Raw genomic sequence first — 17,562 nt, 5'->3', positions numbered from 1 at the left:
TCTATAGAAAAGAATCTGTTTTTCATTCATTGAATGACCAAGTGCATTTACATTAGAGAATTTACATTGGTATAAAAACAAATATATTTAGTAATGACTTTTATTAACATATATAGGACAATGTCTTACCTAAATAGCTTGAAAATGTTAGAAATGCACTAGAAACACAATAACCCCAGAAAAATCTTCATATAAGAGAACCAATGCCAACAAACATGACAGATAGCATCTAAATCTGGGTTTAGTGAGGTTTATCTTGAAGCAAATAGACCCGATCAAATTTCCTTGAAAAACAGGACTTTTTGTAATGAGATGAAGGTGTCACTATGTTACCCAGACTGGTATAGAACTCCTGGGCTCCAGTGATTCTCTGCCTTAGCTTCCCGAGTAGCTAGGAACACAAGCGTGTGCCACTGTGCCTAGTAGAAGAGGACATTTTTGAAAACATTCTTCTCCTCCACATATTGAGGCACTGTGTCAAATGTTACCTGTGCCTAAATGCCCCTGAAACTGCATATTCCATACTCCTAAAGATGTGTCAAATTATACAAACTCATGAGGATTTTTTTAACCTCTGAGCAGGACTGGAAAAGGCAAATATACTAAAGTAAAAAAAAAAAAAAAGAAACTCCAAATCAGCTGGACGATGTAGCCCCTTTGGAGTGCCAGTGACCTTATCTATAACACTGAAACACAAATTGCACTTGAATTGATGAAGGATATAGGAAACAATTTATATTAAAGTGTTCTATAAACTGCAATGGATATCCAAAATTTAAGTGCCATTTTATTAATGAGGATGAAGATTATAATCAAAATGATCTAAAATAACTTATGTTAAAGAAGGAAAAATATTAAACCAATCATTTTCATTTAGACCTAAATAGTGTTAAAAATCATATTTGCCCTATCATTTGGCTCAAAGGATTTATTCATACTCTATATCTAAGTAGATGATGAATGGTATTGATTGAATCCAAAGTCCCCCTGTCTTGGATTTTATGAGGCCCATTCACAATGAGCCAGGTTGAGAACACCACCAATTTCATGTTCTGGGTCCATCTGTTGGCAAAAATATAATGGAAACAGCTTTATAAGTGCTATTTTCAATGAAATATCACAGAACAGCTTGTCCCAATGATATTTCTAAAGCTTGCCTGCAAACCGCCTACTAGAAAATCCAACTGAAAGAGAAGGGAGAAAAGAGAGAAATCCATACAGGAAAGTGACAGGAATGGAAAAAAGAACAAAGGATAAAGAGAGACTAGCTACCAGAGGAAAACAAAGAGCAATGTTAAACGCAGACAATATTCACTGAAACTATAAAGATAGAGAAGATAGAGAAATATAAAAATCACCGGAGTCGGAATACAGAGAAATAATCACAAACCATGCAGCACTGTCCAGAAGAATGAAGACAAAAAGATCAGGAAACACCAGAAAATATGTAACAGCTCAATAATTGGAGCATAATTATTAAAATGTTGTGAGAGAAAAATGATGTAAAATAGCTATTTTTCTAAGTCTCACTACTTCATGCAATAGGCACAATTCATTTTTCCAAAAACTAATGCAGATTTCAGTGTTTATCACCAACTTCAAAGGAAGCGAACATCCTCTTCTAACTCCCTTCTTTTAATTTAGAAGTCCATTGACATACCACATAAAATAGTCCAGGCTTGCAATATAAGTGATGTACATGCATTGATTCAAATCAAAACACATTATAGGGAAAATAACATCATTCTGGGCACTTACCTGGGGTCGAATGACTTTTACAATATTTTTGAGGGCAGTATCAGGGGATGGAGGTGAACAATCAGGTGTTGGGCCTGTTGAGCTGTTTCTATGGTTACTAGTTCCTGGAGTAGTAATTGCTACCTCAGAGGCATTATCTGCAAATAAAAATAGAACTGCCATGAACCTAATCACTCAGTTTACCTTTTAAGACTTGAAATTAATTTTCTGAACATAAATTGAGATTTCAACTTTCAAAACTGGTATCAATTACAAGATCATAATGAGGAATATGCTCAGTGGTAATATTTTAAAGATAATATTTATTGAATGCTTTGTTTCCTTCTAAAATGGTAACTATCATCCTCTCGAATGTTGTTCTGAGACAAGAGTATTATTATTCAATTCATAATGATAGATTATCCAGCATAGCTCTTAAGATTGCTACTACTATATGAATAACTAAAACCTTACCTTAACTAAAAAGAATATAATTTTATGATATGATTGGGCTAAAGCTTTCCCAATAATCTTGTAAATGAGTATTAATAGTTATTAAAGTCAGAGTTTTATGTCTCCTTGATGCATAAAACCCAAAGTAAAGCCTCCTCAAATGACTTTTCCTAGAAATCCCACAAACTATAGAAAAGCATCCTAGCGAATGAAGCTTGATGAAAAACCGAAATTTGTGCAAAATGATTTTATGATGTAGATAAATATAAAATTATCACCCCTTGATAAGTATAGCATCCTATGTGGTCAAAGCTAAACGAATAAAATTTCAGAATCTAAATTAATCTTCTCTTATGTTCATTATTTAGGAGGGAGGGAATAAAGGAAAGATGACTTGAAAATCAACAACATGTATAACATTTTCTTCTTAAATTCATATTAAAGCAAAATAACATCAAAGATACCATTTTAGAATGTTTAAAATACTTGGAAAAGGATGAAAATTATTCTATAAATAACTTCTGGTAGCACCTAGAAAAGTTATTTTATTTTAACAACAATTTGGCAAACTTCAATAGCTTTTTATGAAAACTGCTGCAAGCTCAAATCTGCAAAAAAGAAAAAAAAGGTTTACTTCTCTGTTGTTTTTAATTAGTTCGCAATAATTTTCTTTCCTAGACAGTTAGCTGAACTGATTGCAAAAGAGACTGAGACTGAATTTTTTATAGACCAGGAAGTTTCTCTGTTCGTGATCGCTGTCTACAATCCCCAGTGAAGTACAGGAATTTATCAAGGCATCTTTTCCCCATAAAACACAAAGGGATGAATTATCATACAACTCTACCTACATATAAAAATATAATTCACTGAGGAATCCAGACAAAGGCCCATAAAACAAAAAATTCAAGTATGACATATAGAATTACTTGGATGACTCATAAAATAAATCTTAAAAGTGTCCAGAGCACACTCTTCTAAGATTTAATAGAAAAGGTGGGATTTGAATTGGCATCACAGAAGAGATGGGGTGGTCTTCTGAGTAGAATAGAAAAGTATGAGTCAATATTGAAACACACAAAACATTAGTCAGCAAGATGCTCTGATTCTCTCCAATCTATCCCTTCCTTCTTTCATTCATCTAAAAACCACATATGTAAAAACACTTATTTGGGGCAACTATGAGTCAAACATTATGTTATATTCTAAAGATTAACTAGGAAGAATCTGTGGCCAGGGACTGGAGGGAGGTAGGGATGAATAGGCTAAGCACTGAGGATTTTCAGGGCAGTAAAACTATTCTATTTAATGGTATAATAGTGAGTATACATCATCATTATATATTTGTCCAACTCATGGAATACATAAATCAAGAATTAACCTATATAAACTATAAACGTTGGGTGATAATGATGTGTCCATGTAGGTTCATCAATTATAACAAAGGTATCACTTTTGTGCAGAATGTTGATAGCAGAGGAAGCTTTGTGTATGGGAATATATGAACTTTGTAATTTCTGCTCAATTTTGCTATAAATCTAAGAAGTTCTAAAAACAAAATCTCTGAATTTTTTTTCAAAAGAATCCCTGCCCTTGAGAAGTATACTGTTGGGTTTTTTTCCTTTTATTTTTTGAGACGGGGTCTCACTACCATTACCCAGGCTGGACTGCAGTAGTATGAACACAGCTCACTACAGCCTCAACTTCCCAGGCTCAAATAATCGTCCCACCTCAGCCTCCTGAGTAGCTGGGACTACAGGTGCACATTACTACAACTGGCTAATTTTTTGCATTTTTAGCAGGAGTGGGGTTTCGCCATATTGCCCAGGCTGGTCTTGAACTCCTGAGCTCTAGTGATCCACCCACCTCAACCTCCTAGAGTGCTGGGATTATAGCCATGAACCACTGCAACCAGCCCAGAAGCGTACTCTTAAATGTGGCATCAGACATGTAAACAAATTAAAATGCAATATAACTTGAGAATTTATAACAGATAAAGGAAGCATGATGAAAAAAAAAAACAGGGTGGGGTGGGGGAGCAATCAGACTATGGCTTGGACAGAAGATAGCTGTGAAAGGCTTCAGTTTTCAGGCAAGAAAGCTGGGACAAAACATAAGATATTAGGGCATGAAGGTAGGAAGAGCACAGCTGAAGCTGTTATTTCATATTACAAAAAAATTAAAGATAAGTTTGAATGAGTTAAAGGAAGTTTTATTAGAATATAAGCATGTTTAATTCTGTAGGCAGTGAGAAATACTGAAGACTGAGCAGGGAGTGACATCATAATAGTAATAGATAATTTTTATTGAGCCTTTACTATGTGCAGACAGCCATGTTAAATTCTTTTACTTATTGAATCTCATTTAATACCCAAATTAACTTACAAAATAAGTTCTACTATCACCATCCCTATTTTACAGAGAAATTCATCTCAAAGATATATCGTCAGTTACTGGCAGAAAAGGATTCAAATTTCAGATTGATGCCATGTTACCCTTCGGCTGGTTAGCATGTCATAGTAGGTATGCAAAAGATATGCATAGGTATGATTGGGTTCATAGAAACATAGCCTGAATTAGACTGGCATAGTTAAGGTAAAAGCACACTCTACTTCAAAATATAGTTGAACCAACTTCCAGAAACTTAAAAAGTAGAACGTAAACACTATGAAACATAAACAATAAAAATAAAAAAAAAGGTCAACCATAAAAACATCTTAGGGTATGCCTTTGAGTACTATATAGTATAATATTTAATATTTGGAAGCAGGAAGATATGTTAAGACTAGAGACTCAAGCTAGAGGTCATGATGTTAGCATTTTGGAGTTGATGATAAGTGATTAGATTCTGGACATGTGTTGAAATGTCCAGAATTGTTGAAATAGACCAAGAATTTTTTTTGATGGCTCCTGAATAGACAAAGCAACCTTGAACAAAAAGAACAAAACTGAGTATATTATACTACCTGACTTCAAAATATACTACAAAGCTATAATAATCAAAACAAATTGATGCTGGCATAGAAACAGACATATCAGCCAATGGAAAAGAACAGAAATCCCAGAAATAAATACACATATTTCTGGTTAATTTATTTCAAAGGTGCCAACAACACACAATGGGGAAAGGGCAGCCTCTTCAATAAATGGCATTGGGACACTGGACATTCACATGCAGAAGAATAAAATTAGACCTTCATCTCACACTACATACAAAAACTAACTCAAAATGGATTAAAGCTGGGCGCAATGGTACATGCCTGTACTTCCAGCTACTTGAGAAACTGAGGCAGGAAGTTTGCTTGAGCCCAGGAGTTTAATTACGGCCAGCCTGGGAAACATAGGGAGACCCCTCTCTTAAAAATTTTTTTCTTAATTAATTAAAGACTTAAGTGTAAAATTGAAGTGGCAAACCTATTAGAAGAAAACACAGAGAAAAACCTCCACAACATTGGTTTGGGCAATGATTTTTGGCTATGACCTCAAAAGCACAGGAAAGAGCAAAAATAGACAAATGGGATTATGTCAAACTAAAAAGCTCTGCACAGTGAAGGAATCAATGAACAGAGTGAAGAAACAACTTATGAAATAGGAGAAAATATTTGTAAACCATACCTCTGATAATGAGTTAACATCCAAAATATATGGAACCCAAACAACTCATAGTGAGAAAACAATAACCTGATTTAAAAATGGGCAAAGGATCTGAATAGACATTTCTCAAAAGAGGACATACAAATGGCCAACAGGTATATGAAAAAATCCCTAACAACACTAATCATCAGAGAAATGCAAATCAGAATTACAATGAGATATCATCTCATCCCAGTGAAAATGGCTTTTATAAAAAAAAGACAGGCAATAACAGATGCTGGCAAGGGTGTGGAGAAAGGGGAACCTTTGTACACTGTTAATGGGAAGGTAAATTAGTAGAGCCATTAGAGACAATAGTATGGAGTTCCTCAAAAACGAAATATAGAATTACTACATAATCCAGCAATCCCACTGCTGGGTATATATCCAAAGGAAGTGAATCATTATGTAGAAGAGATATCTCCACTCCCATGTTATTGAAGCATTATTCAGTAGCCAAGACAAGGAATTAACTTGTGTCCATTAACAGATAAATGGATAAATGGAAAGAAAATGTAATATATACATACAGTGGAATACTATGCTGCCTTAAAAAGAAGGAAATTCTGTTATCAGTATAGATGAACCTGGAGGACCTTGTAAGTGAAATAAGCTAGGCACAGAAAGACAAATGCCACATGATCTCACTTATATATGAAATATAAACAAAGTCAAACTCATACAAGCAGAGAATAGAATGGTGGTTACCAGGGACTGGGGAGATGTTGGTCAAAGGACACGAAATATCAATTAGAAGGAATAAGTTCAAGAGGTTTATCATACAATATGGTGACTATAGTTAATAACAATGTACTGTATTCTTTGAAAGAGTAGATCTTAAGTGTTCTCACCAGAAAAAAAAAATGCTAAGTATGTGAGGTAATGCATATGCTAATCAGTTCAATTTAGCTATTCCACAATGTATACACATTTTAAAACATCTTGTACACAATAAGTACATATAATTTTTATTTGTCTATTTAAAAATAATTAAGTTTTTAAAAATTATTGATTGATGTGCTGGATATAGGGAGAGAAAGAGAGAAATCAAGAATGACTCTAAGGCTTCTGGTCTGAGGAACTAAAAGGATAGAGCTGCCATCAGCAGAAATGGGACAGACTATAGGAGGAGCATAAATTCTCTACCACATAACTTCCAATATTGCCTCCCCATTCTCTCTTTCTCTTCTTTTGGACTCTATTGAAGTAATGCTAGGCAGAGTTTATTCTTTTAACCATTTATTCCCTCTTTTCATTCTGTCTCTCTGTTGCATTTTTAATAGTTTCTTCTATTTATTTTCTAGTTTATTGGTTTTCTTCAGCTGTGTCAAGGCTGCTCTCAAACCATTTTCTTAATTTTAGTAGATTTTTCCATTCTAAAATTTCTATTTGGTTCTTACTCAATCAAGTACATGATGTCACTAGTTTGTATTTTTTAGTTCCTAAAAACATTTTCAAGCTTACTTTTATATTAAAATGGCAAGTACAGTTGGCTTTGGTTTTTTATTTTATTTTATTTTATTTATTTATTTATTTTTTGTTTTGAGACAAAGTCTCGCTCTGTCGCCCAGGCGGGAGTGCAGTGGCCGAATCTCAGCTCACTGCAAGCTCCGCCTCCCGGGTTTACACCATTCTCTTGCCTCAGCCTCCCAAGTAGCTGGGACTACAGGCGCCCGCCACCTCACCCGGGTAGTTTTTTTGTACTTTTTTAGTAGAGACGGGGTTTCACCGTGTTCTCCAGGATGGTCTTGATCTCCTGACCTCGTGATCCGCCCGTCTCGGCCTCCCAAAGTGCTGGGATTACAGGCTTGAGCGACCGCGCCGGGCCGGCTTTGGTTTTTTAATATGGTAATTCCAGTATCTAAAGTCTTGATGGGTCCATTTCTGGATTTGTGGTTCTGACTCATGCTATCCTGTTCCACTGTTAGTTTCATCATCAATTCTGTGTTGCTTATTATTCAACTTGTTGTTACAAGATATACATTTAAATATAACTAAGTCTTTGTCTTTTAATAAATGTTAATTTTTAACAACATCAAAACTTACATCCTAATACCAAATGTTGAAGTCTGTGAACAACTTACCTGTGTAACACCAGATCATTTATTTAATCTTTCAGGATTTCAATTTTCTTAACCATAAAAATGCAAATGATTATCATCTTCTATCATTTATGTGTGCAGATAAAACAAGAGAAAAATAACTTGTATGTTTTCAGGTACATAGTAGGGGTTTTCAATATATGAGTTTTCCTTTTCCATTATCAAAAGAAATATCATCAGAATTAAAATAAAATATGGAAGATCAAAGAAACCCAGAGGGAAAACAAGAAAATAAATAGCTATCCTTTTTAGACAACACATCTTGCATGAGATTTGAGAGCAGCATCTTTTAGCTATTAACACAAATTGGTAGGGACAGAATATAGTTCCAGAAATAGAAGATGATCCTTTGAGGAATTGTATTGATCAAAGTTATCCAGAGAAACAGGACCAATAGGATATATCTCTATCTCTAGCTAGCTATCTATCTAGAAAGAGATTTACTATAAGGCGTTAGCTTATATGATTAATGGAGACTAAGAAGTCCAAAGATCTGCAGTTGCTAAGCTGGAGGTGCAAGAGAGCCTTTGTGTAGTTCCATTGTAAATCTGAAGGCCTGAGAACCAAGGAAGTTGATGGTGTAAATTCTAATCCAAAGGTTGACAGACTCGAAGTCAAGAGCCAACATTTCAGTCCAAGTCTGAAGGCCTGGAAAAACCAATGTTCCAGTTCAAGAGGTCAGGCAGGAGAAATTCCCCTTTACTCGGCCTTTTTGTTCAATTCAGGTCTTTAATTTATTGAATAAGGCCAACAATAGTGGGTGGATGATTTTCTCTACTCAGTCTGCCATTCAAATATTAATCTCACCCAAAAACACCTTCACAGATACATCCCAAATAATGTTTAGCCAAATGTGTGGGCACCTCACAGACTAGTTAGGTTGAACTTATAAAATTAAACACAACAGGAATGATTCATTGCAAGGGCTGGTCTTGTTAACTGCTTTTGCATTAAAGCCAGAAGAACATGCTGGGAACTCCCTGCAGCCTGTAAGCCAAGAGTTTCTTGAATGTTTTTTTCTGAGTATATTAATACATAGTATAAGACAGTGAATAATCAAGTACTAAATTATTTAGAAAAGACTAAGAATCTTCATCTTCTGAATCCATGAGCTATACCATTACCCTGATAATTTGATTTTATACTATCTTGCATTGTTCATTAACTCTTCCAGACTAGGTAATATTTTTGCATGAAGTCATATTTCTCTCTCCATAGCTCTTAGCTTAATGCAATCCTTTTAAAGTAATAAATGAAATAAAGTAGACAAAGCAAAACCTGTGTCAGTGGAAACCAACACAATTGTATTTAATAATACGAAGAAAGCTGGTCTGGCTTTTATAATAAATCCATGATCCTTTCAGAGAAAATCCAAATGAGAAGTGTATTCTAGAAGATATATAAGAGTCTTAAGAAGCTGGTTTATTCCCAAAATATCCTTGATAATATAATTTACAAAAATACCAATTATCCAGTGGACTTGGTAAAATAGGAGCCTATGACCAAGACAGTTTTACATGCTCAACCTACATTTCACACACGCAGTTACAAAATATTGCTGATAAAAAGGAAATGAGGCACATAAAACTGCTTAGGGAAAACTGCAAAATATACTTGCAATTTCAGATTGAAATAACAGACCTATCTTCTAGTCAGATTCCCTTACTACATATTAGATTATTCATTATGAATGTCAGTTTACTTTATAATAACAACCTTAGAAAAAATACTTACAGTTTTTTTATCTTTTAGAAGAAAAATATTCTATGACTATAATTCATGTGCAACATTATAGTCTAGTATTTTAACATCATTACCCAGCATGTGTCAGTTTAAGTATACCAGGGATTCTGATAGATGCTTTTCAGCTGAAAAATAGGACTGAGATTACTTCTGACTGGGAATTCAGGAAAGGTGTCATGGAAGAGGCAAGAGTTATGAAGGCCTCTGACAGATTAGTAAAATTCAGGCATGAAGAAATGGCTGGGAAGGGCATTCCAAGAGTTGGAAGTAGGTTGAGCAAAATGTAGAGAGATGGGAAAGAGGCGCATTTGTGGAATAACAATAAAATATAATATTCATGCAGGAAACGCTAAGAAATGGAGGAGTCATATACAAAGATTTTGGGCTTCGAAATCAGAAAAACCTAAGCTGAAATTCTGGTGTATTTAACTTCAGTTTCATCTTCTGTAAAACAGTGCCTTTCACATAGTGTTATAAAGACAAATGAGGCATGTACAGATACATGTGTGTGTGTTTGTGTATGTGTGTGTGTTTAATACATTGCCCAACACATAGTAAGTACTCAATAAAATTATCTATTACTATTATTATCAGATATATGAATATAATCATAATAGCAAATAAAACTAGATAGGTGGCTTGATGCGTTATTATGGAAAATCCTAAGTGCATCACTAAGTAATCATCAAATATAAGTATTTAATAAATCCTAATCTAACAATTCATGAAGCACAATTTTTATTTTTTATCGTTAAGTCAAGCGTTGACAATTTTTTTCTGTAAAGGGCCAGAAGGTAAATATTGTAAGCTCTGTAAGGCTACATGATCTTTGTTGTAACTACTCTACTCTCTTCAGGTAGCAAGAAAGCAGCCACAGAAAATATATAAGCAAATGGGTGTGTCTGTATTCCAAGAAAATTTTATTTACAAAAACAAGCAGTAGACAAGATTAAGTTTGTTGGCTATAACTTGTGAATCCCTGTCTTAAGTACTTCCTATGGAAATGTTTTCCCTCTTACGCAGAGACCTAGAAGAATGTTATATTATACATTTTCATTTCCATATTCATATTATATATTAACATTCTCACTGTGTAATTAAAAACTAAGGTTTTCAATATAAAGCTAGAAATTTATCATGTATACAAAAAATGGCATTATATCTGACACTAGGGCAGTCCTTTGTACACAGCAAGTGTTCAATATGTGCTCATTGAATAGATAAATAAATAAGACCAATGAAATCTTTACATTTTAAAGTAACTTTGTTTTAGTGATTGCACATGACTACCACTTCTGGGAGAGACAGTACAAAAATCATGAGTAAAATAGCCCAAGTATCCTGTTTCAGTATTTTCAGTGAGAAAGTGCTCACTATGTACCACTTGAGAAGTTAATGTTTAACAGTAATTTAAGAGAATTAGTTAGTATTCCAAATAATTAACACATTTTACTTTCTCTTACTGAAGGTTTGTTAAAAATGAACAATTCTCTTAAATATACTGAGCTTGAACTTCCATTACTATCACCAACAATAGTGTTAAATATTCAAGTCGTAATCAGCCAGCAACTTTACCAGATGAAATGTGTGGTAGACAGCCTCTAGGATGGTCCCAATTGAGCCCCACCTCATGGTATTCACACCTTTGTGAAATTTTGTCCCCTAGGGTGTAAGGTGTGAGTTGAACTCGTTGAATTGCTTCTTTTTTTTTTTTTTCACCATGTAAGATCCACATTTATTTTTCTTATATTCCAGAGAATAAAAGCTTGATCTTTCATGACTATATAGCAACTGTGGAAAGATAGCAGTATAAAGTGAAATGACAGGCTAATGGAGTCACCTTGAGCTGGGACTCTTCTGCTGGGGACATAGTTATTTAGCTGTAAGAAGTATCTTTTAGTTTAGAGGTAATATATCTCCTCTTAAGTAACTTTTGCTTTCAGCAAACCATAAGAGTGAAAAATAATCCAAAAGGTTTGAAAGCCAAGCAATATGTCAAACTGAATCCTGGAGTTAATTCCTTAGTATCCAGCTCAAAGAAAGATGCCATCGTTTCATATCTGAATCACCAGAATAACATCCTCTATTCTTGGCCACATTTAACACATGAACACCTTATTCTTTCACTTTTTCTTCTTTTTTTCCTTTAGAACTTTTGAAAATTTTCAAACCCACAGAAAAACTGAAAGAATAGATAGTATAATAGATATTTACATTCTCTTCTGGATCCACTAATTTTTAATATTTAGTACATTCTCTCTCTCTGTCTCTCTCTCTCCTGAATTATTTAGAATTTAGTTGCAGACTTAATGACACTTCTTCCCTAAGTAGTTCATCATTTGTTTTTAAGAGCTAGAGCATTCTCTTATACAATGACAATACAATTATTATATTATGAAAATTTATCACTGACAGAATATTGTCACTTAGTACACAGTTTATATTCAAATGTTGCTAGTTGTCTCTTTTTTTTTTTTTAATAATCTTTTGGGACCACCATTGTACATGTGGTCCTTTTTTTTTTTTTTTTTACACTTTAAGTTCTAGGGTACATGTGCATAACATGCAAGTTTGTTACATATGTATACTTGTGCCATGTTGGTGTGCTGCACCCATCAACTCGTCAGCACCCATCAGCTCGTCATTTACATCAGGTATAACCCCATCAAAAAGTGGGCAAAGGATATGAACAGATATTTCTCAAAAGAAGACACGCATACAGGCAACAGACACATGAAAAAATGCTCATCATCACTGGCCATCAGAGAAATGCAAATCAAAACCACAATGAGATACCATCTCACACCAGTTAGAATGGCAATCATTAAAAAGTCAGGAAACAGCAGGTGCTGGAGAGGATGTGGAGAAACAGGAACACTTTTACACTGTTGGTGGGATTGTAAACTAGTTCAACCATTATGGAAAACAGTATGGTGATTCCTCAAGGATCTAGAACTAGAAGTACCATATGACCCAGCCATCCCATTACTGGGTTTATACCCAAAGGATTATAAATCATGCTGCTATAAAGACACATGCACACGTATGTTCACTGCGGCACTATTCACAATAGCAAAGACTTGGAATCAACCCAAATGTCCATCAGTGACAGACTGGATTAAGAAAATGTGGCACATATACACCATGGAATACTATGCAGCCATCAAAAAGGATGAGTTTGTGTCCTTTGTAGGGACATGGATGCAGCTGGAAACCATCATTCTCAGCAAACTATCGCAAGAACAGAAAACCAAACACCACATGTTCTCATCATAGGTGGGAACTGAACAATGAGATCACTTGGACTCAGGAAGGGGAACATCACACACCGGTGCCTATTATGGGGAGGGGGGAGGGGGGAGGGATTGCATTGGGAGTTATACCTGATGTAAATGACAAGCTGAATTGCTTCTAATAAAGAAGAGATGAGGCCGGGTGTGGTGGCTCATGCCTATAATCCCAGCACTCTGGGAGACTGAGGCGGGCGAATCACAAAGTCAGGAGATCAAGACCATCCTGGCTAACACGGTGAAGCCCCGTCTCTAGAGCTGAGATCCGGCCACTGCACTCCAGCCTGGGTGACAGAGCAAGACTCCGTCTCAAAAAAAAAAAAAAAAAAAAAAATACAAAAAATTAGCAGGGCGTGGTGGCAGGCGCCTATAGTCCCAGCTATGCGAGAGTTGAGCCAGGAGAATGGTATGAATCCGGGAGGCGGAGCTTGCAGTGAGCCGAGATTGCGCCACTGCACTCCAGCCTGGGTGACAGAGCAAGACTCCATCTCAAAAAATAAAAATAAAAATAAAAAAATAATAAAAAAAGAAGAGATGAGATGTACTTCTGGGAATAGGTTATAAAAAAAAAGACTGTGGCTTCTTTCTTGTATGTGTCCTCCTTCTCAGATCACTTGCACTGAGGAAAGCAAGTAACCACATTGTGAACAACCTATGCAAAGGCCTACATGGCATGGTAAGGAGCTGAGGCCCTGATTTCAACAGCCCACCAGAAACTGAACCTTGTTAACAGCCACATGAGCTAGCTTGGAAGCAAATCCTTCAGCCCCAGTCAAGCCTTGAAAAGATTACAGTTCCAGCCAACAGCTTGCCTACAACCTCCCGGGAAATCCTGAGTCAGAGGCATCCTGCTAAGTCTCTCCTAGTTTCCTCACCCTGTGAGATAATTAATGTTTGTTATTTTTGGCCATGAGTAGCAATAGAAAACTAATATTGTAAATGTTTGGTTAACGTTTATAACATGGCCAACATGTTTGTGCTACAATGGTGCCTAGACTTTCAGTCTTGTTTTGAAGGAGCTGACTACTTAATGGAAAACACAGAAGGGCAAATATAATTACAAAATTGTGTTATTTATGCTACAAATTCAGCAATATGGGAACATAGAAGAATGAGCCACTATCCAAATGAGGGGGCCAGAGCAGAAAGTTAGGTTATGGGCAGAAAGAGAAAGTGAAGGAAAAAAAATGTAATAGCCTTGAGGAATGAGTGCCATCAAGAACTCAAAGAGGGAGAAGCATTCCAAGCAAAGAAAACGGAATATGCAACAGGGCAGAAGCATGAACGAGCATTATGCCTTTGGGAAACTATAAATAGTTCAGCTTGGCTGAAGCACAGGATATGTGTGGAAAAGTGAATGGAGATGATGTTGGCAAGATAAAGTATTCAGATGAAAGATGGAAAGGTGTATAAAAAGAAAACAAAATTGCCTTTGTAAAAGATTAAATTTTTCTATTTAGGAAAAAAAGTCAGCCACATTGCATTTCTAAAATTACTTTCCTTGAGGCTATGATCAAATGCTACTTTAATCTATAAAAAGAATAGACCACAAGGCTATAGTCACTTTAAAATTCTCTACATGCAAGAGGCCACATCTGTGCGCTAAAGAGTAGAATGATTGACTAGCAGCTTCAAGCCGATAAGACCTTTGGTCTTATCTACACCAGAGAAGTTCTAGCAGAGTCAACAACTGGAAGAGTTAGAGGACATCTAAAAGTCCAAGATCTCAATTCAACCATAAAAAGCAGCATAATGAACAGATGGTTGGGAGAGTGTGCTCTCTCCCACCTTTCCCTTACTTTTGTTTCCTTCTCTTTCTCAACCCATGGCAGGGAGATGGTCTTTTAGCATAATAATTCATCAGAGGTACGCTGTAATTGGTGAGCAATATTAGTAGAAATGTTTGCTTGTCTTATAAATTCTCTACTCTGAAGAATCTCAAGAATTTATGAGAAATGCAGGAGGCTTGTAGAGTTTTACCTTCTTCCTCCCAGGATGATGCCAACAATGACAATTTCCTGGCCTTGGCTAGCAAGACTGAACCAGAATCCTGGAGAACTGCACAGTTAAGAAAATGAAAGAGAAAGGGAGGCCATAGGAGATGGGTTCCCTCCCAATGCTTACTTTTATGGACTAATGTTAAGCAATGAAGAAAGTAAAAATTAAAGAAAGAAAATATTTTGCATCACATTGGTAATCTGTGGATTCTCTGTTTTACTAATGCACTTGTGCTTCAATTCTTATTTTGGCTCTTCAGGCTCTCCTGGTTTTGAGTCCCATTTTAGGTTCTATGCTTTCCATTTTGTCTTAACAACCAATTATTTTCTCTGGCTTTACTCTTAGTGGTCCCTGTATTCATCTTCTGTATCTTTCTGTTCATTCCAAAATTATATAAACACCCAACCTGACCAAGACAACACCCCAGCACTAGCCTGCCAGGCCAGAACCCCTACTAAGTGGTCACTGACTCTCTATGAAAGGAAGTTAGAAAATGAACCTGCTGAGAGTAAAATGGGGAAATGGTGGCTAGGAGGAAGGACTAACTTGCAGCTCTAACTCAGACAGAGCAGCATGTGGAGACCCACATCATGAACTTTTGCTCCAAGAACTACCATAGGAACATACCAGGAAAGCCGAGGAAATCCACAGACCTTTGAAGGAGTGAATTGCCACCGCAGGCTCTGTGGGGCAGCCAAGAAACTGTGAGTCAGCTTGCTTTCTCAGCTGGGAGGCTTGTAGCCTGGGGCAAGTTCTTAGCCCTGCTCATAGGCTGCCTGGAAATAAACGTGGTGCTGTTGGCAGGGCACAGTGGGAGTGAGACTGGCCTTTTGGGCTGTGGGCTGTGTGGGAGTTGGGTAAGGTCTGTGGCTGCTGGCTTTCCCCCACTTCCCTGGCGACCTGTGTGACTCAGCAGAGGCAGCCATAATCCCCATGGGATATAACTCCACTGACCTGGTAACCACACCCCAACCCCCAACAGCAGCCACAGCAAGCCCTGCCTAAGGAGAATCTGAGCTCAGACACACCTAGCCCTGTCCCCACTTGATGGTCATTATCTACTGGCCCTGGTAGCTGAAGACAAAGGACATAATCTTTTGGGAACTCTATGGCCCCACGCACTGCCTGATCCTCCCTATACTACTGCAGCTGATGTGCTATTGACAGCACCACCTCCTGGCATGAGGACAACTAACACAAAACCCAGTGCACTTAACAAAAATACAACCAACGACCCTCACAGAGTCCACTTCACTCTCCTGCTACCTCTACCAAAGCAGGTGCTGGTATGGTATCCATAGCTGAGAGACCTGAAGATGGGTCAAATCACAGAATTCTTTGCAGACACTCCCAGTACCAGCCTGGAGCCCAGTAGCTCCACTGGGAGGCTAGATTCAAAAGAAAAATAACAATCACTTCAGCTCTCAGGAAGCTCCATCCCTAGGGGGAAGGGGAGAGCACCACATCTAGAGAGTACCCAAGGAGACAAAGAATCTTAACAGCAGCCCTTGAGACTGAGATCTTCCCTATGACATAGTATACCCAAATGAGAAGGAACCAGAAAAAACAATTCTGGTAATATGACAAAACAAAGTTCTTTAACACCCCCAAAAGAACATACTGGCTTACCAGCAATGGGTCAAGACCAAGAGGAAACCTCTGAATTGCCAGAAAAACAATCCAGAAGGTTGACTATTGAGCCAACCAAGGAGGCACCAGAGGAAGGTTAAGTCCAACTTAAAGAAATCAAAGAAATGAAATAGGATATGAATGGAAAAATTTCCAGTGAAATAGATAGCATAAAAACATCACAACTTCTGGAAATGATGGACACACTTAGAGAATTACAAAATGCACTGGAAAGTCTGAGCAATAGAATCAAACAAGTAGAAGAAAAAACTTCAGAGCTTGAAATTAAGGCTTTCAAATTAACCCAATCTGACAAAGACAAAGAAAAACAATTTTAAAATCGAACAAGGCCTCCAAGAAATTTGGGATTATGTTAAATGACCAAACCTAAAAATAATTGGTGTTCCCAGGGAAGAAGAGAAATCTAAAAGTTTGGAAAACATATTTGAGGGAATAATACAGAAAAACTTTCCCAGCCTTGCTAGAGATCTAGACATCCAAATACAAGAAGCTCAAAAAACACCTGGAAAATTCATCATAAAAAGATCATCGCCTAGGCACCTGATAGTCATCAGGCTATCTAAAGTCAAGGTGAAGGAAAGAATCTTAAGAGCTGTGAGGCAAAAGCATCAGGTAACCTATAAAGGGAAACCTATCAGATTAACAGCAGATTTATCAGCAGAAAGTCTACAAGCTAGAAGGGATTGGGGTTCTATCTTTAGCCTCCTTAAACAAAACAATTATCAGCCAAGAATTTTGTGTCCAGTGAACCTAAGCTTCATAAAAGAAAGAAAGAGTTTTTCAGACAAATGCTGAATTTGCCACTACCAAGCTGTCACTAAAAGAATGGCTAAAAGGAGCTCTAAATTTTTTTTAACCTCTAAACCTTGAAACAAATCCTCAAAACACACCAAAATATAATCTCCTTAAAGCATAAATTTCACAGGACCCATAAAACAACACTATGAAAAAAAAAAAAA

The 17,562-nt window shown here is 36.5% G+C and overlaps 1 protein-coding gene across 13 annotated transcripts in view; it reads right to left on the bottom strand.

Moving 5' to 3' along the window:
* Positions 1 to 17,562, bottom strand: part of LOC105463367 (ankyrin repeat and sterile alpha motif domain containing 1B) — a 1,291,052-nt gene that overhangs the window by 732,863 nt on the left and 540,627 nt on the right. For all 13 annotated transcript variants that reach the window (XM_071072455.1, XM_071072454.1, XM_071072448.1 and 10 more), the window contains exon 11: positions 1,759 to 1,895. In XM_071072455.1, coding sequence (XP_070928556.1) covers positions 1,759 to 1,895 — 137 coding nt within the window. The remainder of the gene's footprint in view (positions 1 to 1,758; positions 1,896 to 17,562) is intronic.

This window comes from Macaca nemestrina, chromosome 10, assembly GCF_043159975.1.
Source record: "Macaca nemestrina isolate mMacNem1 chromosome 10, mMacNem.hap1, whole genome shotgun sequence".
NCBI classification, from domain to species: domain Eukaryota; kingdom Metazoa; phylum Chordata; class Mammalia; order Primates; family Cercopithecidae; genus Macaca; species Macaca nemestrina.
The sequence above is the reverse complement of the archived record's forward strand: the minus strand, read 5'-3'. Positions and strand labels throughout refer to the sequence as shown.